Genomic DNA, 21,716 nt, shown 5'->3' with positions numbered 1-21,716 from the left:
CTTGATGTCCCTTCCTAAGAGTACTCCCACTCTCCCCCTTTTGTTGGACATGGGGTGTCGTCCAATCCAGGACCAGGCTAGGCTGCGTCCTCTTTTGCTGTGGGCTCGCCTGTGGAGGGTCCCGGAACTGGCCAGTTATGCCGAGGGGCTAAAGGAGATTTTAGGCTTGTCTGGATGGGCAAAAATAAGGTGGTTAAGGGACGTGAAAAGCTTGCTGACTGATCTTGGTCTTGAGGGGGCTTGGCATTCTCGGTCTGCCCCTCCCAAATCAGTCTTGAAGAACTTATATTGGTCTTGGGTAACAAGTAAAAGAAATACCGATCTTAGCCTGTGCCATGCCTCCAGGGATTTTTTGCTTGTAAAGGATGTGGCAGTTCGGGAACTTTACTTGGACCTCATTACAATTCCCAGGGACAGAGCTCTGTTTTTTAAGTTCAGAATTGGTGTGTTGCCGGTGAGATCATGGACCGCCTGGTGGAAACCTCCGGCCCAAACTATACCTTATTGTCCTTTTTGCCCACTGAAGATAGAATCGATCCCCCATTTTCTGTTTGTATACCCTGCCTACAAAGCGCCCCGCTCTAGGTGGCTAAAGCCACTGTGCAGGGAGTTGGGTACTCGACAATGCAGCGTGGCCCTGCGAATTTTGAGTTCAGATACTCGGCCGGTGTATGTTTGTGGCTTAGCCACATACTTAAGCTGGGCGTGGCTTATTAGGACAAAATGGCTTTTACTAATTGTTTAATTATGGTCTTTGTAACTTGACCTTTTTTAGCCACTTATTGTTCATGTTTTTATAGATTTTAATTAACTCTGTTGTGTTTTTATTTCTGTAATACTTTTAAAGATATTTTTATATCGAAATAAAGCCACTTTGACTTGACTAAAAGTGGCATTTTTAAATTCAACTTTACCAGTAAAGAGGATTTATCATTACCATTACAGTGATATGAAACATGAAAGATCTACTTCTTAATCAGGAACTACAGCTTATTAAGTGTAATAATGAATTCCCAATGTTAAGCTATGAGAAGGGTATGACTCACAGTAGTGAAAAATGAATATGGGTATTTTTCACTAACAGGACGTGCAAAACTTAAAAGTGTATGTCTCACCTTTTGATTACAAAGCATCCTGCCCTATTGGCTACCCAGGGTCTATCTTAGGAGTGACTTGAGAAGGAATAAAAGGGAGTTTATGGCTTGGCACGGGGTTTTAAATGCCAGGTTGTTAGAAATGGGGGTCTCTAGTTGGCCATGGTCTGCACCTTTGTCCAAGTAGGGACCCTGCTTCCTAGTCAGGGTAAGGAGGATACATTGCTAAAATAACCATTGCTTACCCCCGTGGTAGCTTGGCACAAGCAGACAGGCTTATCTCAGAGGCAGAGTGTAAAGCATTTGTACACACATACAGTGAAAACACTACAAATGGACACTACACCAGTTTAGAAAAATAACTAATCTTTATCTAAACCAAACAAGACAAAAACAACAAAAATTCACAATACAATATTCGAAATATGACTCTTAAAAGGTAGAAACATTTCTGTCCATAGCAAACTATAGATGCAACACTTTCAACACAAAGTACCTTGGATGCGTCACAGTCACAAACAAAAATAGCCACAGCTAAGGTGATGCATCGGTTCCTTACGCCCAGGGAGGGTGATGTGTCGGTTCCTTACTCCAGGAAAGGTGATGCATCGGTTCCTTACTGCAACGCAGGGAAGGTGATGCATCGGTTCCTCACTGAAGGGGAGGTGATGCGTCAGTTTCTTACTGCAGACCCAGCGTTCTTGTAGACTCAGGGCCCCAGTGCAATGCGTGAGGATCGGGGATGCGGCAGCGGCAATGGCGCTGCGTTGGCCTATCCAGCTGCAGTCCCATGATGCGTTGGCTCTTCCATCCGCACAGCAGGGCCTGCATTGGAATCAGTGCGGTGATCTCGGACTTCAGAGGTTGGTGCATGGGATTCGGCATGTGGCGATTTCTCCAGCCGTGGCCAGGCGATTTGTCGGTTTCTTCGCCGATGCCTCAGAAACAGGTGCGGATGTGTCGCGCTTCTCATAGTTGCATCTCTTTTCCAGCTCCCAGCAGCAGGAACAACCTCCAGAGGCCCAACTCAGCAACAGGCACCTCATGGCAGGTCAGAACTCCCAGCGAGGAGGTTCAGGGGAGCTGGTGGTGAAGTCTATGCATCCCTGAGACTTCAAAACAGGAGGCAAGCTCTACTTCAAGCCCTTGGAGATCTTTTTCAAGCAGGAGACACAGCACACAGCAAAGTCTTTAATCTCTTCTTGGCAGCAACAGCCACAGCAGGCCAACCCCAAACAGCACAAAGAAAGGGGCAGTACATCTCCTTCAGTTTTCCCAGCTCTTCTTCTTGGCAGAGGCTACTCTTGAATTCCAAAAGTAATCTCTAGTTCAGGGGTCTGGGCTCCAATATTTATAGTCCATTTCTCTTTGTTCTCTGGTGTCAGAGAGGCTCTGGCCCATTCAGTTGAAAGGAAATTTCCTTCCCTACTCTAAATGCAGCCCAGGTCTATTCAGCCCAGCCCTGACTCATCCAGGAAAGGTAGGACACACCTCAACCCCCCCAGTGTCTGTCTACAGTGAATGCACATCCACACCCCCTGTCGTTCCCAAGCAAGACAGTCAATCCACAAACCAGCAGAAGCACACAGGATGGCTAAGCCAAAAAAATACCTTGGTATTTACAAACACACAATATAAACATCATCTTTACTAAAAGATGCATTTTTATATTCTGAGTTCAGACATTCTAAACGTTAGCTTCCTATCTCATCCCAATGGAAAGTTTTATTTATAAAATGTTATACATAAACTCCCATTCTATCCTATGCGACAGACAGCCTGTCAATAGTGAAAACCAAATTTCACTGTAGTTCACTATTAGGACATGTTACACACTTCAAAAGATGTCCTGCCTTTCACAGACAATGCACCCTGCCCACAGAGGTATACCGTGGGCCTGCCTTAGGGGTGACTCACATGTCAGAAAAGGAAAGGTTAGGGCCTGGCAAGTGGGTGCATTTACCAGGTCGACATGGCAGTACCAGATTGCGCACATACACTGCAATGCAAGTCTGAAAGCCTTTTGCAGGGATGCTTGTGTGAGTGGCACAATCAGTGCTGCAGGCGCACTAGCAGCATTTGACTTACAGGCCCTGGGCACACACAGTACACTGTACTAGGGACTTAGTAGTAAGTCAAACAAGCCAATCATGGAAACACCAATCCATATTCACAATTAACTGGGGGAGCACTTGCGCTTTGGCACTGATTAGCAGTGGCAAAGTGCCCAAAGCATATAGGCCAGCAAAAATGAAGTCCAGCACACAGCAAAAACATAGGAGGCAGAGGCAAAAATACATGTGAAAACCACGCCAAGATGCCAGGTCTAACACAAGTCAACATGGCAGTGTAAACTGCACACACAGGCTCTGCAGTAACAGGCCTAAGACATGTTTAAAGAGCTACTTGAGTGGTTGGCAGAAATAGTGCTGCAGGCCCACTAGTAGCATTTCATTTAGAGGGTCTGAGCACATGTAGTGCACTCTACTAGGGACTTCCAGGTAAATTAATGTTGCCAATTGTGGATAAGTCAATCAAACCATGTTTAGCGGAGAGAGCACATGCACTTTAGAACTAGTTGGCAGTGATAAAGTACTCAGAGTCCTAAAACCAACAAAAAGAATGCAGCAAAAAGGAGTGGAAAAGGAAAAAGGTTTGGGGTGACCCTTCAGAGAGGTCCATTTTCCAACAGCATCTCAGTATGTCCCCTTGTGGGATGTTTGCCATCTTTCATTACCTCTTGTTTGGTTATTATGTATCCTAGCAACCCTACAGGAATTCTTCGGTACCGTGTGGTACAAATCTGGTATTTAGTCTGCCTCTGATGGCTTCCTTGTTGGGGCTGGGGCTGATGCATTTGTTGCTCATCTTGATTATGCTGCAGAGCTCACTCACTGATTATGCATGCAGCTTCTGTCCTGCCAGGCTTGGCTTTGCTTGCTGTGTGGCTTTGCTTGTGCTCTGTTAGGTAGTTTCAGAAGTTAACTCAAAGTTTCTGACTGAAGGTGCTCCCTTAAAGGTGGACCTGGAGAAAGGAATTTATGTTTTTCATTTAGTTAGGTGGCATAGTGTCTGTCTCCAGGGCGTGCACACGATGATGATACGGAGTCATGAGATTACCAATACCTAATTAATGCATTAACCGGAGCCTCTACCTAGAAAAGCTTGAAAACCATCCATATCATGTCTTTTCCTGTGAAACATTTTTAAAAGAAAAAAACAAAATAATATACAAACCAAGAAATGGAAAGAAAACACTTACGAATAGTTGTGGGAGTTGCAGTGCTTGCCTCGGTTGTAACTGTGGGTAAAAACAACAAAACAATATTATTTTGAAGGGCATTCCAATGTGAGGTTTTACAGCAATCTGAACATTAGCGACATATGGAAGTCGATAGGATGATAGAGGGTATATGGAGTTAAGGACCACAGTCTACAATGACACAATGTCAACCTGAGATACATCTTGTGGTGAAAACAGGCACCTACTCACTCTTACTCTCCACCCCTGTTATACTGGAATGCAGATTCCAGAATAACAGTGGCGGAGGCACACAGGGCTAAGAGAAGAAAAATGCCGTCTTTCTTGGCATGGTGAGCAAAAGAATGATGGATTTAACCCAGATCTCTTGACTGGGGTGAATGTTTTGATTTGTTCTGCATTCCGTCCATCAATTGTGTGTCTTTCGCTTTCTTGCACTAAGTGTGCTGGGTATGCCCAGACGTAGGTCCCAAGCTCACTGTGCCACTGTATTAAAGCTATCCTGGCTGATGAGGGGTGAAACCCCGAAACCAGTCCTAGGATGCTTGTTTCCGGTTCAGGGAGGACCTGGCTTGGCAGTTTGGGCTGGACTGTTCCCATGATGCAAAAGGTCAAGAATGATTTGTATATGGCCAGGTCCAAACTGGGGTGGCATGGTAAGCAAAAGAATGATGGATTTAACCCAGATCTCTTGACTGGGGGTGAATGTTTTGATCTGTTCTGCATTCCGTACATCAATTGTGTGTCTGTTGCTTTCTCGCCCTAAGTGTGCCTGGGTATGCCCAGACGTGGGTCCCAGGCTCACTATGCCACTGGATTCAAGCTATCCTGGCTGATGAGGGGTGAAACCCCGAAACCGGTCCCAGGATGCTTATTTCCGGTCCAAGGAGGACCTGGCTTGGCAGTTCGGGCTGGACTGTTCCCATGAGGCACAGGGTCAAGACTGATTTGCATATGGCCAGGTCCAAACTGGGGTGGCATGGTAAGCAAAAGAATGATGGATTTACCCCAGATCTCTTGACTGGGGGTGAATGTTTTGATTTGTTCTGCAGTTCTTCCATCAATTGTGTGTCTCTTGCTTTATTGCCCTAAGTGCGCCGGGTATGCCCAGACGTGGGTCCCGGGCTCACTATGCCACTGGATTCAAGCTATCCTGGCTGATGAGGAGTGACCGCCCGAAACCGGTCCCAGGATGCTTGTTTCCAGTCCACTGAAGACCTGGCTTAACAGTTCGGGCTGGACTGTTCCCATGAGGCACAGGGTCAAGACTGATTTGCATATGGCCAGGTCCAAATTGGGGTGGCATGGTGAGCAAAAGAATGATGGATTTAACCCAGATCTCGTGACTGGGGGTGAATGTTTTGATTTGTTCTGCATTCCATCCATCAATTGTGTGTCTTTTGCTTCCTTGCCCTAAGCGCACCAGGTATGCCCAGATGGGGGCCCCGGGTTCACTGTGGCACTGGATTAAAACTATCCTGGCTAATGAGGGGTGAAACCCCGAAACCTGTCCTAGGATGCTTGTTTCCGGTCCAGGGAGGACCTGGCTTGGCAGTTCGGGCGGGACTGTTCCCATAAGACACAGGGTCAAGACTGATTTGCATATGGCCAGGTCCAAACTGGGGAGGCTTAGTGAGCAAAAGAATGATGGATTTAACACAGACCTCTTGACTGGGGGTGAATGTTTTGATTTGTTCTGCATTCCATCCATCAATTGTGTGTCTTTTGCTTATCTTTCTAACAGTGGGATTTTTAAAAGGGTAATGATAAATTTGACTTTACCAGTGAAGAGGATTTATCATTATCATTACAGTGATGTGAAACACGGCAGATATACTCCTTCTGAATCAGGAACTACAGCTTATTGGGTGTAATAAGGAATTCCCAATGTTAAGCTATGAGAGGGGTAGGCCTCACAGTAGTGAAAAATAAATGTGGGTATTTTTCACTACCAGGACATGAAAAACTTAAAAGTACATGTCCTACCTTTTGATTACACACCATCCTGCATTATGGTCTCCCTATGGCCTACCTTAGGGGTGACTTTTTATATGTCATAAAAGGGGAGTTTATGGCATAGTAAAGGATTTTAAATCAAGGCGAAACCAGGAAGGCCACTGTTCCTAATGAAGAAGAAGAAGAGTGGAACGCTCAGAAGGGACAGTCAACCAGACAGTTTCTTGTTGCCCTCACACATCCTGGGGGATGTCATGCTTCATCATTGGGAAGCTGCTCCTTGTGGGGCTGGCGCTTCAATGCCCTACGGCTCCCCCGAAGGGTCACTTTCGTGGAGATCTTTTGATTTTGATGCCATCAGATGAGTACGAGTGGGTCCAACGTGAAGTGCAGAGTGAACTGTGGTGATAGTAATTAAAACTGATTAGAAGATGTCATATGGATTATGTTACTTACCCTGTAAGCATCTGTTCTTGGCTTGTGAGAACAATGTTAAGATTCCAGACAGGTGGTACCCTAGGTGGTATTATTCTTTTAAGGCCTTCCATAACGGCTTTAATTATTGGCACTTTGAACAGGGATAAATGTTGTCTGTTTTGAAGAAAGGCCTGCACATTGTAGAGGCAAAAGATTAAAAACAAAAATTGTGTAGAGACATCTTGCGGATCAATTGTGTTATTATGACAATATATCATAAACCTTTTCCACTTTGCTGCATAACATGCACTAGTGGTGGGTTTTCATGCTTCCTTAAGAATTGTCATTCAATCTGTGGTAGGTGCAAATATCCAAACTCTATGACTTCAGGAGCCAAATCGCTAGGTTGAGTTCCTTGGGGTTTACATGTTTGATTTCTCCATGGTTCTGTGTGAGAAAAGTGGAAGTTATGTGAAGCTTCTGATGTTGAACTATTGAGAGTTTTAATAATGTGGTGAACCATGGTTGACGAGCCCATGTGGAAGCCACCAGAATCAGTGTGAGAGATGTCTACCTGAGTTTACGAACCAGAAATGGAAGGAGAGGGAGAGGAGGAAAAGTGTAAGCAAATATCCCTGACCAGTTAATCCATAGGGCATTGCCTTTGGATAGAGGTTGTGGGAACCTGGAGGAGAAGTCTGGGCATTTTAAGTTCTCTTCTGTGGCAAAGAGGTTTATTTGTGGGAATCCCCATTTGTGGAAGTACGAAAGGAGATCTTGTGGGTGAAGTTCCCATTTGTGTACCTGTTGCCTCATTCTGCTGAGGAGATCAGCAAAGATGTTGTCTGTCCCTGGAAGGTGTTCTGCCAGGAGTTGGATCTTGTGCTGAATTGCCCAACGCCAAATGGTCTGTGAGAGAGGTGACAGCTGCAAAGAGTGCCTCCCCACCTTCCCAAACCCCCCCCTGTTTTTTGTATATAGTAAATTTGTGTCATATTGTCTATCCGGACTAGGACAACTTTTCCTATCAGATGAGGTAGAAATGTTTTTAACGCCAGATGAACTGCTTGGAGATACAGATAGTTGATGTGATGGTTCTGTTGGGTGGTATTCCAAAGACTCTGACCTGTTAAATGTTGTAAATGTGATCCCCACCCTGTGAGAGATGCATCTGTTGTGAGAACTACTTGTGGTATAGGGTCGATAAAGTGCCACCCTTTTGATATATTTTGTGTGTTCCACCACTGCGGAGAGCAATGAGTGCGGCTGTTTACCAACACTAGATCTGTTAGCTGACCCTGTGATTGATTCCAATGACGTGCTAAGCACTCTTGTAGAGGACGCATGTTTAGTCTTGCATGAGGCACTACAGCAATGCATGATGCCATCATCCAAGGAGCGGCATGAAAGTTCTGGCAGGTAGATATTGGTTGTTTTGAAACTAGAATAGCAATGTTTGAAAATTGCAAATCCTGGCTGCATTGAGATATGCTAGAGCCATATGAGTGTTTATAATAACTCCTAGATATGGTGGTATTTGAGTGGGTGGAAGATGGGATTTTTGTGCATTGACTGTAAATCCTAACTGAAGCAGAAGGTTTACGGTAATTTGTGTGTGTTGCGCACACTTGGGATGTGTGTTGGCTTTTATGAGCCAATCGTCTTGGTATGGTAAGACATGTATTTGTTGTCTTGGTTGATGTGCTGCTACCACTGCAGGGCATTTGGTGAACACTTTGGGTGAACTCGTTACTCCGAATGGAAGTACTTTGAATTGATAATGATTTTCTCCTATCACAAATTCGAGGTATTTATGATGTGCTGGGTGAATGGGTATATGAAAGTATCTGTCCTTTGAGTCTAGTGTTGACAAAGTCACCTTGCTGCAAAAGTTGAAGTACCTGTTGCAGTGTGATCATATGGAAGTGTTCTGATAATATTATGTGTAGGTTTAAATGCCTGAGATCCAAAATTGGTCTTAATGAACCGTCTTTTTTGGGAATCAGGAAGCACAATGAATATACTCCTGATCCTTGTTGTTGTAATGTTGTTGTTTGAGCAGATGTTGGTGTTCTAAAGATAGTTTGTGAATATGATGTTGGGAGGGTTGCTTGTGAGCTCCATAAAATAACCATGTTAGATAATGTCCAACACCCATTTGTCTGTTGTTATTGATTGCCAAATGGGAAGAAACTGTTGCAATCTTCCCCTACAAGTGATGAATGATCGGGGGGAAGTGATATTAAGTCACTGTTTGTTAGTGGATGGGGAGGTACGTGATCATGTACCTCTACCTCTTCCTTTAAAGTTGTTACCTCGATATACACCTTTATAGAAGAGGGGGAGATTGTGTTTCTGTTTTATACAAAGATGTGCTGACATCTGTGGTATTAGTCTTGACCCCCCTCTGTAGAAGGAGAAACGAAAGGAACCTCTAGTAGAAAGAGACTGAATTGCGCCCATTGATTTTTGCCACTTCCGTGTCCATTTTCATTTTCTCTAGTGATTGGTCTATCTGAGGCCCTAAGAGGTGTTCCTTATGAAATGGTACATTAAGAATAGTTTGTTGAACCTCTCGTTTGAAACCAGGAATTCTGAGCCATGCAGGACTCCTGAGTAGAATGCTGGTATTGACCCCTCTAGCTGCAGTATCTGTAGCATCTTAAGCACATCTGATAGATGAATTGGCGATGAGCTTACCTTCTTGCACTATTTCCTGCCCCTTTTTCTTGTGTTCTTCTTGAAGATATTGTAACAGTTGTTCCATCTCATCCTGTGTGCCCTATCATATCTAGCTAATGGGTCTTATGTATTGGCAATACATCAATGATTGGCTCATTGAGCAGCTACTCTTTTCCCCAAGGCGTTTATTAATTTTGATTCTTTATCAGGAGGTGGTGCCTTCCCTGAGGTTTGTGAATTTGCCCTTTTACGGGCATTGGAAACTACTAAAGAATCTAAAGGCAACTGACCCTTAATTAAAACTGGATCAGATGGAGGGGGTTTATATTTTTTATCCACTCTAGGTGTTAGGATACATGCTCTAACTGGATCCTTGAAAATATCGTCAGCATGCCTCATCATAACTTTTAACATAGGCAAAGATTGACATGTTCTGTGTGTGATTCATAAGGTTTCAAACAGGAAATCCTCTTCTTGGGCTTCTTTATGTAAACTGACCTCATGGTAAGTGGCTGCCCTAGCAATCAATTCCTGATATGCAGTATTATCATCAGGAGTAGAAGGTTTAGCTGGATATAAATTTGGGTCTGTGTCTCCAGGTGGGTCTATATTGTAGTCATCCCACGGATCAGATGGTGGTTGAATATAGGTGTCATCATCCTCTACTATATCAGGATTTGTAGTTGGAGAGCCTGGTGGTGTGGCATGTAAAAGGTCTGAAGCTGGCATAATAGGTACTGGGGAAAAAGGTGGTGGTATTTGAGGAATGTTAACAGGACTAGTAGCTGTGCCCGTTTTCTTCTTTGAGGGGAATCACATATCCAGTGTCTATGTTCCTCTTGAAGATGGTACTGTTGGCTTAGTTGTAATATGGCCAGTGTCAGGATTTATATGAATTTTCTTCTGGTTTGGATCCAGCTTTTGTTTTATTGTCTCTAAAATAGGCTCCTGGGGTTTTAAAGGAGCTGCTTTATGTTGGATTTGTCCTTTTTCTCTTTGGATCTTTCAGAACTGCAGGGGTATCATCTCGGTTCAAGCCTGAGCTGGAAGGCTTGATTTGTTGTTTCAGTGCCTTACCGTGAGGCGGGGCATTGGAATAAGAGTCTCAGTGGCTATCATGGCCTGTTGGCAGTGGTGGCCCAATACCCTTATGTTTGGTTGGAGTGGATTTTTGGGTAAAGGGGCTATGTTACTCATGGCACCCTTTCCAGCTGGAATGTTGTGGGACTCTAGTTCGATCTCCAATTCGGAATCGGAGTCCTGGAGGGAGAAGGCCTCTTCCTCTTCCAGTGCTGATGCTTCCATCTCTTCCTGCTCGATATCTTCTACGAAGATATCAGGGGTGTCCTCGATACTCTGGCGCTGCATGTCTCTTCGTCAAGCCCGACTGTCCCGCAGTGTCTTTTTGGATCGGAACGACCGACACGCTTCGCAGTCTTCCTCCTTACGTTACGGAGAAAGACAGAGGTTACAGACCTTATGAAGGTCGATGTGGGGGTACTTGAAATGGCACCGAGGACAGAATTGACATGGCCTCCATTCCATCGGCAGAAGACTCAATGACGGATCTTCGAGTGGAAGTAGAGAGAAGAAAACGAGCTAGGCCGAAGGTCGCGAATTGAGTTGTTTATCGGATAATGAAAGTTTTCAGAAATTTCTTGACACGCAGAAGGTAGAAACGCGATCAAAAACAATACCGGCGAGGGTAAGTGAATTTAGAACAGAAGGGATCCCGATTGACGTCCGAACCCGATGGCGGAAATAAAACAGTCTAACAAAGGAGTTGATGCCCATGCGTATTATCAATGAAAGGAGGAGTCACCTTATCTCGTGACTGGAAAAGACTTCTTTGAAGAAAAACAATTTGCAAACATCTGGACCCAACACTAGATGGCAGGAGTATGCAAATCATGTGTATCTACAGCACACATGCCTCAAACACTCCATTATTCTATAGACTCCACTGTAAGATTAAAAAAAAAAACAATTGTTAGTGCCACTAACATGGTCAATAATGTACCCAAGTGGTTTACTCAAGTTCAGTGCGGGTCGACATTTTTCGCGCCACTTGGTCTATAAAGAGATCTGCCCGCTTCTTCAGGACCAAAGGAAAGGGTGAGTTATCTACCCCACTCTTGGTACACACACTAGGTCCCCCACGTTTTCAAGTACGGAAGGTATCTGTGTGGTAGATTATTGACCCAGTTAGTGGCACTAACACTTGTTGTTTTTTAATCGGACAGGGAATTCTATAGAATAAAGAAGTACATGACATCTCCTAGTCAGTTTTCACTTACTATCACCACACTCCACTCTGCACTTCACGTTGGACACCCCGCACACATCAGACACCAACAAAATCAAAAGATCTCCGTGAAAGTGATCCTTCGGGGTACCCGGAGGGCTTTGCAGAACCGGCCTGAAGAGAAGCACCCAGCCAATGAGGAAGCATGACATCCCCCGAGATGTGTGAGTGCAACAAGAAACAGTCTATTTGACTGTCCCTTCTGACAGTTCCACAGTTACCCCCCCCCCCGCTGGTTTTGACTTGATTATAGCTTTGGAGCACGGGCACTGTACCTTCTTCTGCTCTTAGTTCCCTCACTTTATTTTGATAGTGGAGGATTTTAAATGCCAAGTCGACATGGTAGTGTAAGCTGCACACACAGGCCCTTCAGTGGCAAGCGTGAGACATGTTTAAAGGGCTACTTAAGTGGGCGGCACAGTCAGTGTTGCATGCCCACTATTAGCATTTAATTTAAAGCTTTGGGCACATGTAGTGCACTCTACTAGGGACTTATAGGTAAATTAAATATGCCAATTGTGGATAAGTAAATCGAACCAGGTATACAGGAGAGAGCACATGCACTTTAGCACTGGTTGGCAGTGGTAAAGTGCTCACAGTCCTGACAAAAAGAATCCAGCAAAAAGGGGAGAAAGACGGCAAACGGTTTGGGGGTGAGCCTTCAGAGAGAGAGACATTTTACAACAGCTTCTTGCCATGTTCCTTGCGGGGCGTGGTTCTTGTGCGATGTTTGTTCTCTTTCGTTACCTCTTATTTGGTTATTACGTGTCCTAGCTTCCCTACTCGGCTTCTTCAGGACCATGTGGTACAAATCTGGTGTTTAGCTTGCCTCTCATGGGCAGGGCCGGACTGGGAACCACAACCGGCCCTGGCAACGTGCTCGGCCGGCCCCCTACCCCACATGAGGGTGGGGGGTGCCCCGAGCTCTTTGCCAGGGCCGGTTTTCGGCCGATTTTGTTACAGGGTCGATTTTGCCGCTATGCTGCAAGTCAGCCCTGTAAAAAAAGAACGGCCCCCAGGGGCCCAAAACCGCCCCCACCCGTGCGGCGCACCGGGGGATTGCCCGGTGCCCGCTACGGCCAGTCCGGCCCTGCTCATGGGCTCCTGGCTGGGGCTGGGGCTGGTGCTTCGGCTGCTCATCGCGAATATGCTGTAGAGCTCAGTCGCTCGTTATGCATGCCGCTTAAGCCCTGCCAGGCTTGGCCTTGCTTGCTGTGTTTCTTTGCTTGTTCTGTTAGGCTGCCTCAGAAGTTGACTCAGGAAGTTTCGGAGTAAAGGTGCTACCTTAAAGGCGCACCTGGTGAAAGGGATGTATGTTTTTCATTTAGTTAGGCAGCACAGTGTCTGTCTCCAGGGCGTGGATACGATGATGATACGAAGTCATGAGATTACCTATAACTAATCCAGGCATTAACCAGTGCCTCTGCCTAGAAGAGCCTCAAAAGCATCTCTATCGCGTTTTTTTCCTGTGAAACATTTAAAAAAGAAAATAATAATAATATTATACGAACCAAAATATAGATAGAAAACACTTACGATTAGTTGTGGGACTTCCGATGGTTGCTTGTGTTGCAGCTGTGGGTAAAGACAACACCAAATATTATTTTGAAGGGCATTCCAATGTGAGCTTTTACACCAACCTGAATATCAGGGACATATGGAGGTCGATGGGATGATAGAGGGTCTTTGGAGTTAAGGATCACAGTCCATACTAAAGCAATTTCAACCTGGTGAAAACAGGAGCCCAACACCTGCTCATTCGTCCCCTCCACCCCTGCTGTACTGGAATGCAGATTCATGCAAAAGGCCGTGACTGATATATTCATGTACAGTATACAAAGCATTTGCTCAGAAACTCTGAGCTGCATTTTTAATCCAAAAGTAAAGTATATAAATTGAATGGAAGTTCCGCCCTGGGGAGGAGGGCGCTGCTTCCATCACATAAAACGGAAGGAGGCGGCAATGTCAAGGCTGGGCTTCAAGCTCTGCTTTTATCCAGAAGTGTTTCCAGGATGAACATTTGGGTTCTGTGAATTTTGGTATGTGCAAGAAAGCAGAGAACGCCACCATGGCGCAGGGCATATGCAAAATGTGCATATATGCATAAAGGTTTCCAAAGAGACCAGTCCTCATTCTGTAAAAATGCATCTCCACGTCACCCGCTTCCCATGCAGTTCGTTCATGAACCGTTTATCTGGAGTCCCTCTATGAGGTGTTAAATAAGGTGAAAGCCACCGGGTCTCTGAGATAGTAAGGGGTTCAAGGCAGAGCATCCTCGCTCCTCACTCCTAATCCCACCAGTTTGAGGGATTCCGTAGAAGAATGGCTAGCCAGATGCTGCTGTGGGCGGTAGTGCAGTTTGGCTTGTCCCCATGGGAAACTATTGCAGATCCGGAATATTTACACTTTGATGTAAGCCCATCTGGCTCTCACATGAACCATCACGAGCCATTGCCCTTTTGGGTCCAAATCTCTCCAAAGTTATTCCCTCCACTTAGACTCTGATATTGGACTATAAATGTGAGTTTTTAGTTTGACTTCTTGATTAGTGTTTGTCTGCTGTTCACTCTGTCAGTCTTTTTGCTAGACAGTGTGATTTACAGTGATTTATGTTTGGCACCACTATCTGCAGTCTCTTTCCGGTACAAGAAAATCTTCTGTCCATAAGGCCCTAAACAATTCAACCCTGCTTTATGTGCAAAGAGCTTTGTGGATCTTCCCATGGCGCTGAGACGCTAGGGACTACTATTATACCTGCTTGCAGAATCGGTCAAGAGAGGTGTCAAAGTGCATCTGTCACGACGAGGATGCATATTATTACACTGGTGTGATGGCTGGAGCCACTAAACCTTTTGAAGATATTTCATGCTTTTTGAGTGGCTCGGCGGTTCATATTATCTACATTGGGACACAGAAAGGCTGTGTCTCCTTTTCTGTCACTGCCCTTTTATCTTGAAATAGTAAACAACAATGGGAACATTTACAAAGGCATTTTGAAATATGTCAATTAGTCCTGCTTTAGTATTTTTTGTCTATTAAATGCTTTTGTTAATTGGACCCAAAACAACTAAAATGGAAATAAAATGGGAATTGTTGCAAAGTCATCCTGTGCCCTGGGCACCCCTCAATGTTTTGCTGACTGGTACTGGTGGTAACTGACTCTGACTGACCCTGGGCTCTGCCTAACCAGGCTCAGGGCCAGTGCTATGCTGATAGAGACACTTAGAATACAGCGAAAACACCTACATACACTATGGTACACTATGGGTTGGGATACCCCTGTCATTGGCATGACCTCCCCTATAAGGCTCTAGTACATAATAGGGCAGGGGGATTGAAACTACCTCTAAGTCTCTAACATATAACAGGTCATGGCAGTTTAGAGGCCAGCAGCCCTGTCTGTACTTGAATGTGTGCACTGCTGAGCCTGAGGTCAGTTTAAAAGTAGCCCTGTGTTGCAGGACTGCTTTTAAAAAGTAAATTGCGCCCAAACTCAACTTTGGTGTTTGGGGAACTTTAAAGAGGATAACTTACAATGTTTGGGCATATTAGGTACCCCCATTGTTTCCCCTAGGTGTCCCAGGGGTGGGGGGTCAGGTATTTATAAGGAGGACCCTTATACAAATGAGTTTGATATGCCCTTGGTTAGGTGAAATTGCACATTTCACTCCCCACATTGTGATAAAGTGCTGCACAAAATCGACGTTGGTGCTAGGAGCACTGTGGAGGGAGAATCTGCAATTTTGTTACATATTCAGAACCCCTAAAGTCTCTCCTAGGTGTTCCAGGGGTGGGGGGTACTGAAGATATAAGCAGAGTACTTATAATATATGTTTTTATAATCCCTGGTGCTGGAAAGATGGCACAAGTCATTTTTCTGATTGCAAATCCCCTGCCACATAGGTTAACATGGCAAGAAGTTATTAACTAATAACTCTTGATAGGAGAAGGCTAAAAATACCATTCAAAGACTTCCCAGAATGGTATTAATAAACTCAACAATATGATATTGTTGAATTTCTCCTAAAACGTACAGACAAGAAGTTATAAGACTTTCTTGTCTGTAAGCCCAGATTCAGCCTTCTAGTGGTCTGTCCTGATTGGTCAGAGTTAAGTATATTAGCCAGGCTTCTTTGAAGAGTTGATAAAGAGCCCCTGGGGTTGACCATCTCTGCTGGGAGGGCAGTGTTCTGTTACATAGGAATACCAGAGCAGGCGGAGAAGTCATAAACAGTGGACTTCAAGGGAAGGAAAGACAACAGTGTCATTTACAACTCTACTCTTTTGAACCCAGCCAGATGCTAGGCTTAAAGAAGGAATGAGCAGATGCAAGGGGGAGAGACTATGGAGATCCTAGGGGAGTGTTTAGCCAGCTCTTCTCTCCTTGCTGGAAAATCTGCAATTCTGAATTTGGAAGAATTGGTGCACTCTGGGACAAAATAGTGCCACACTCTGCAGGAAGTGGTCAGACCATGGGGTGGTACCCTACACCCCACTGGACAGGAGTGACCTCCTGCCTGTCACAGAGAACTGGAATACGTATCTGAGAGGGGCAGAGCCTCTCAGAGCTGCTCCTTGAAACCTAAGAAAGCAAGAAGGGCCATGCTGAGAAGTTTGATGTGCATTTCCTAAGGCCTGCACTCTGAAGATTGCACCTTCTGCACCATCCGGAACTACAGCCCTGTGGACTACCTTGCTGTATAAGGACTAAATAGTGGACTCCATGCAAGCTACAGGTTAAGAGAGCTCACCTGGAACACCAAGACCAAGAATCCTCATCCTGGAGAACTACCTGTGGATTTGCAAGGTGTGATGGGGCGTCAATGAGAGACACTACACGAGTTCTGGGTATACGTGGTTTTATTGATATCACTCTTCTTTTAGTCCGGCTAGTTAGCCTTTCTCTCGCGAAGGTAGCGGGATCCGTGGTGAATTAGATCTCCAACGCTCTTCCCGGATGGTTTGCTCCCTCCTTCCTCGTCCTTCCGGCGGCCACGCACTTGGCTCTCCGTTGTGCCCCAAGGAAGAGAGAGATAAGGGACTATATTAGACTGGGAGTAGGTATACTCGTATTCCTAACACCAGGGACCGGGAGTGAGGAAGCACCCTACTGGTGTACAACCGAAAACGGAGTGCCACAAACGGTGAGGGGATCAAACAAAACTAAACAAGAAGGTAAAGGTACTTGAGGAGGCGACCGGTTAACGCGGGTGCTCCCGCCTTCCCATCCAGCCCGCTACCCGGTCCCGTACCTGTCCAAGCCACGCTCCTCCCCTGGGAACGTGGCCGGGCGCTTCGCGGAGTCCGTAGCCGCTGGGTCTCTCCTTCCTCCAGCCTCCGGTGTCCGCCTGCTCTGGATCGTTCCTCTCAGTCGTGCCGTCTTCTCCTCCTCCGTCTCCTTCGTCTCCGTCCTTCTTCCAGGGATCGCCGTCCGTCCACCTCCTGGGTTCGCCTCCACTTGTACTTCCTGCTTGAGTGACGTCCTCCCTGGGCGGGGCTTGCGTTCCAGGTACTTCCCAGTTAAAGGGCCCGGCTCCGGCCACCAGCGGCAGTTCGTCTTCGTCCGCTGCCCAGTCGGTCTGTGGAGAGGGGAGATTGTTAGGGACCCCTGATATCGGTGCCCACCAGTCCGTGCCCTCTGGAGTCCCCTGAGCCGGCCGACCCGTCCCGTCACATACCACCCCCCCTGGCTGCTCCCGCTCGGGGAGAGGTGAGGATCGGGAGAGAAAGTCAGCGGCACAGTTGTCCCTACCCCTGCGATGCTGTACAGAGAAAGTAAAAGGTTGCAGGGACAGGAACCACCGGAGGACCCGGGCGTTATTACTTTTATTCCTGTACATCCACTGCAATGGGGCGTGGTCCGTGTACAGGATGAATGGCCTTCCCTCTAGGTAATACCGCAGTTTCTCCACCGCCCACTTAACCGCTAAACACTCCCTCTCAATAGTGGGATAGGATCTCTCTCGGGGGAAGAGCTTGCGGCTTACGAAAAGGATGGGGTGCTCCAGCCCGTCCTCCCCTGTTTGGGATAACACCGCCCCGATCCCAGTATCAGATGCGTCAGTGGCTAGTAGGAAGGTTTTCTGGAAGTTGGGAGATATTAACACCGGGGCCGAGGTGATGGCGTTCTTTAGATCCTGAAATGCCTGCAGGGTCACACCTGTGGGATGCCTGAGGGAATGCGTGGAGCAGTCTTTACGGAGGAGATCTGTCAAAGGGGAGGCCAGGTCAGCAAAAGAGGGAATAAAGCGCCTGTAGTATCCTATTAAGCCCAAAAAACCCCTCAGTTCCCTTTTTGTGGATGGAAAAGGGGTATTTCCTATGGCCATGATTTTCTTTTCTTGGGGAGATATGACCCCGTCCCCTAGGACATATCCCAGATACTGTACCCTTTGAAAGGCGGCTCTTGACTTACGGGCATTAATGTGCAACCCTGCATGGCGAAGTGCGGAGAGTATTGTGGTGATGTGGTGTAGGTGTTCCGTCCAAGAAGGGCTGAACACCACAATGTCATCCAAGTAGGCTGAGCAGAAGCTGGCGTAGGGCAACAGTACTCGGTTCATTAATCTCTGGAAGGTTGCCGGGGCCCCGTGGAGCCCAAAGGGCAAGACCGTGAACTCAAAAAGCCCTAGATCGGTAGAGAAGGCGGTCTTTTTTCGGTCTTCCTCTCGGAGAGGCACCTGCCAGTAGCCCTTCGTGAGGTCAAAGGTCGTAATGTACGCGGACTCCCCGATTTTTTCGATCAGGTCGTCCACTCGAGGGATAGGGTAGGCATCAAAGGCAGAGATGTCGTTTAACGCCCTAAAGTCCATACAAAATCGGGACGACCCGTCGGGTTTGGGAATCATCACGATCGGGGAGGACCATGGACTAGTGGAAGGCCTGATGACCCCTAAACGCAACATATCCTTCACCTCGTTCCGGATAGCTTCCTTTTTTGCGGCGGGAACTCGATAGGCCTTCTGTCTCACTATCTGTCCGGGGGGGGTTTCAATGGAGTGTTCTGCCAAGTGGGTTTTTCCCGGGGAGTCCGAGAAAATGTCCTCAAAGGGACGGAGGGCCTCTTGCAGTTGCTCCTTTTGTACGTCTTGTAGATCAGGGTTTACCACCAAGGAGCCTACTGTGGAGGTCTTCTGGCTGTGGGTCGGTATTAAGAAGTGGGCGTTTTTCGGAGGTGGACCAAGCCACTTCTTGAGCAAGTTGATATGGTAGCTTTGTGCTTTGGAAGGGGTCACCTGCAGCTTATAAGTAGTGCGTCCTATGGTTTCCATTACGCGGTACGGGCCTTGCCACTCGCTCCTGAATTTACTGGTGCTGGAGGGCAGCAACACCAGAGCCCACTCACCCACTTGCAGCGTCCGTAGTCTTTTTCCGTGGTCATAATATTTCTTTTGCTTCTCTTGACTTTTTTCCAGATTGGAATGTGCGAGTTCTCGCAGTTTTCCGAGTTTGGATTTGAGCTGGGAGGTGTATTCCAATAAGGATCGGTGGTCTTGGTTGTCTTCATGTATCCAGGCCTCACGGGTCATCTCCAACAAGGACCAGGGCTGGCGGCCATATAATAACTCAAAGGCCGAATACCCCGTGCTACTTTGTACCTGGGCTCGTAACACGTACAAGGCCAAGGGAAGCAGCCTATCCCAATCCTGTTTTTCCGCCGTCAGCATTTTCTTTAATGTGGTCTTTAAGGTGCGGTTGTATCTCTCCACCAGCCCATCCGTCTGGGGATGGTACACAGACGTGTGTAACTGGCGGATATCTAGAGTTGCACATACTTCTTTCATGAGGCGGGACGTGAAGGGCGTCCCTTGGTCGGTCACGACCTCCTTGGGGAACCCTACCCGGGAAAACAACTCGATCACCTTGTCGGCCACGTTTTTGGTGGTAGGGGCTGAGAGGGGAAAGGCTTCAATGAACCGGGTGGCGTAATCCACGATAACAAGGGCGTGGAGGTGTCCCTTCTTAGTGCGAGGGAGAGGGCCTATCAAATCCATACCCACCCTCTCAAAGGGGACCCCTATGATGGGCATGGGTTGTAGTGGGGCCGCTACTGGTTTATAGGAGGACTTTTTCTGACAGACCTCACAGGTTTGGCAATACGTCTCTACGTCCTTATATACCCCGGGCCAGTAGAAATACCGTAGTACCCCGCTAGTGGTTTTCTCCCTCCCGGCATGACCTGCTGTAAGATGGGCATGAGAAAAGAACAATATCTGCTCCCTGAAGGGCTGGGGCACTAACAGCTGCTGATCACCTCCCTTATTCCCTTCCCGGTACAACAGCCCATCCTTTATAATAAACCGGGGATAGGCGTCCCTGGTCTGGGATTGGTTGAGGTGGGCGCTTTCCCAAGCATTAAAGAGGGTGCGGTCGTTAGACTGGGCGAAGCGGAAGCTTCGATCTATAATCCAAGGGTCAGCAGTAACTAGTCCCGAGATAGGCAACTCTCTATCCCTGGATTCTTGTTCCATGGTATGTTTGAACATCCTGAGGAAGTCGGGGTTATCCACCCCCAATATCACATCTTCGGGGAGGGAATCAACCACCCCTACCCTCACCGTGCAGGTGGGCCCGTTATGGGGAGTCAAGGGTACTAGGGCCAAGGGATAGGGCCGGACCTCCCCGTGTATGCACCTGATGTGGACAAGTCGGTGGGGCAGATACTGGTGGGGCAACACCAAATGTTTTTTTACCACCGACTGTCGACATCCTGAGTCTAAAAGGGCGTTAAGTGTAAAGCCATTCATCCCCACACGTACATAAAACGAGGCACCCATCTCAGCTGAGTACAGGACGCTCCGGGGAAGGTACCCCACATCCATGGGCTCTTCGGTTCTTTTCCGCGGACACAGTCTGGCGATGTGGCCCCATTCGCCACACTCAAAACATTGGGGGCCTTTGGGCAGGGCCCCGTCAGAACGCGGGGTCTTGCCTCGGGGAAAGCCAGGGGGGGGCGCTGGTCTCTTCTCGCTTCTGCCTCCCATGGGTGGTTTGATAGATTTCTCCGGTTCCAGGGGGTAGGAGCGGGGCTGGGCTCGCGAAAAATACTTGGCCATATCGACCGCTTGTTCAGGGGTTAAATGGGGGTGTTGTTTCAACCATTTTTGGGTCCCGAAGGGTAAAGCCTCCAAGAATTGTTCCATGTATATTTTCGTCATAATCTCCTCCTTGGTGCTGGACTCAGGCCTGAGCCACTTGTCAGCGGCCATCTTCAGACGGAAATACAAGGTCTTTGGGTTTTCCCCCTGTACCCCTCTCTCTTTTCGGAATTTGCTTCTATAGGCCTCAGCATCGAGACCTAGGTGCTCCAGGATAACCTCCTTTATAACGTGGTACCCGGTCAGACCAGTGGGGTTGGCCACCTGGTAAGCGGCCTGCGCTTCCCCTGACAGTAGTGGAGCCAGGAAAAAAGGCCATTTCTCCTCCGGCCATCCGCAAGCCCGAGCCGCACGCTCGAAGTTGGTCAGGAAGGCGTCCGGGTCTTCCCCCGCAACGTATTTTTGTAAGGCCACTCCGGCCGAGCTGGAATACGGTAGCCGTCGTTCCAAGGGTATCGGTACCCCGGGATCGGGAGTGGCCTTTGGAAGGGACTCCAGGTGCGCTTTCATTGAGTTTTGGAAGAGCTCCCGGTCTGCCTGCGCAGATGTCATCTGTCTTTCCACGGCCCAGCTGAGTTTCTCTTGCCCCTGGATTAAATGTTGTACGAGGGCCTCCATCTTTTGATCACCGACGACGGGAGATGGAAATCCCACTTCTGACACCAGTTGTGATGGGGCGTCAATGAGAGACACTACACGAGTTCTGGGTATACGTGGTTTTATTGATATCACTCTTCTTTTAGTCCGGCTAGTTAGCCTTTCTCTCGCGAAGGTAGCGGGATCCGTGGTGAATTAGATCTCCAACGCTCTTCCCGGATAGTTTGCTCCCTCCTTCCTCGTCCTTCCGGCGGCCACGCACTTGGCTCTCCGTTGTGCCCCAAGGAAGAGAGAGATAAGGGACT

At 47.3% G+C, this 21,716-nt stretch overlaps 1 protein-coding gene across 2 annotated transcripts in view; it reads right to left on the bottom strand.

Moving 5' to 3' along the window:
• Positions 1–21,716, bottom strand: part of PTPRH (protein tyrosine phosphatase receptor type H) — a 517,583-nt gene that overhangs the window by 297,860 nt on the left and 198,007 nt on the right. For both annotated transcript variants that reach the window (XM_085616391.1, XM_085616390.1), the window contains exons 3-4: positions 13,253–13,291; positions 4,357–4,395 (exon numbers count right to left, since the gene is read on the bottom strand). In XM_085616391.1, the coding sequence (XP_085472517.1) occupies positions 4,357–4,395; positions 13,253–13,291 (78 nt within the window). The remainder of the gene's footprint in view (positions 1–4,356; positions 4,396–13,252; positions 13,292–21,716) is intronic.

Source organism: Triturus cristatus, chromosome 7, assembly GCF_964204655.1.
Source record: "Triturus cristatus chromosome 7, aTriCri1.1, whole genome shotgun sequence".
NCBI classification, from domain to species: Eukaryota; Metazoa; Chordata; class Amphibia; order Caudata; family Salamandridae; genus Triturus; species Triturus cristatus.
The sequence above is the reverse complement of the archived record's forward strand: the minus strand, read 5'-3'. Positions and strand labels throughout refer to the sequence as shown.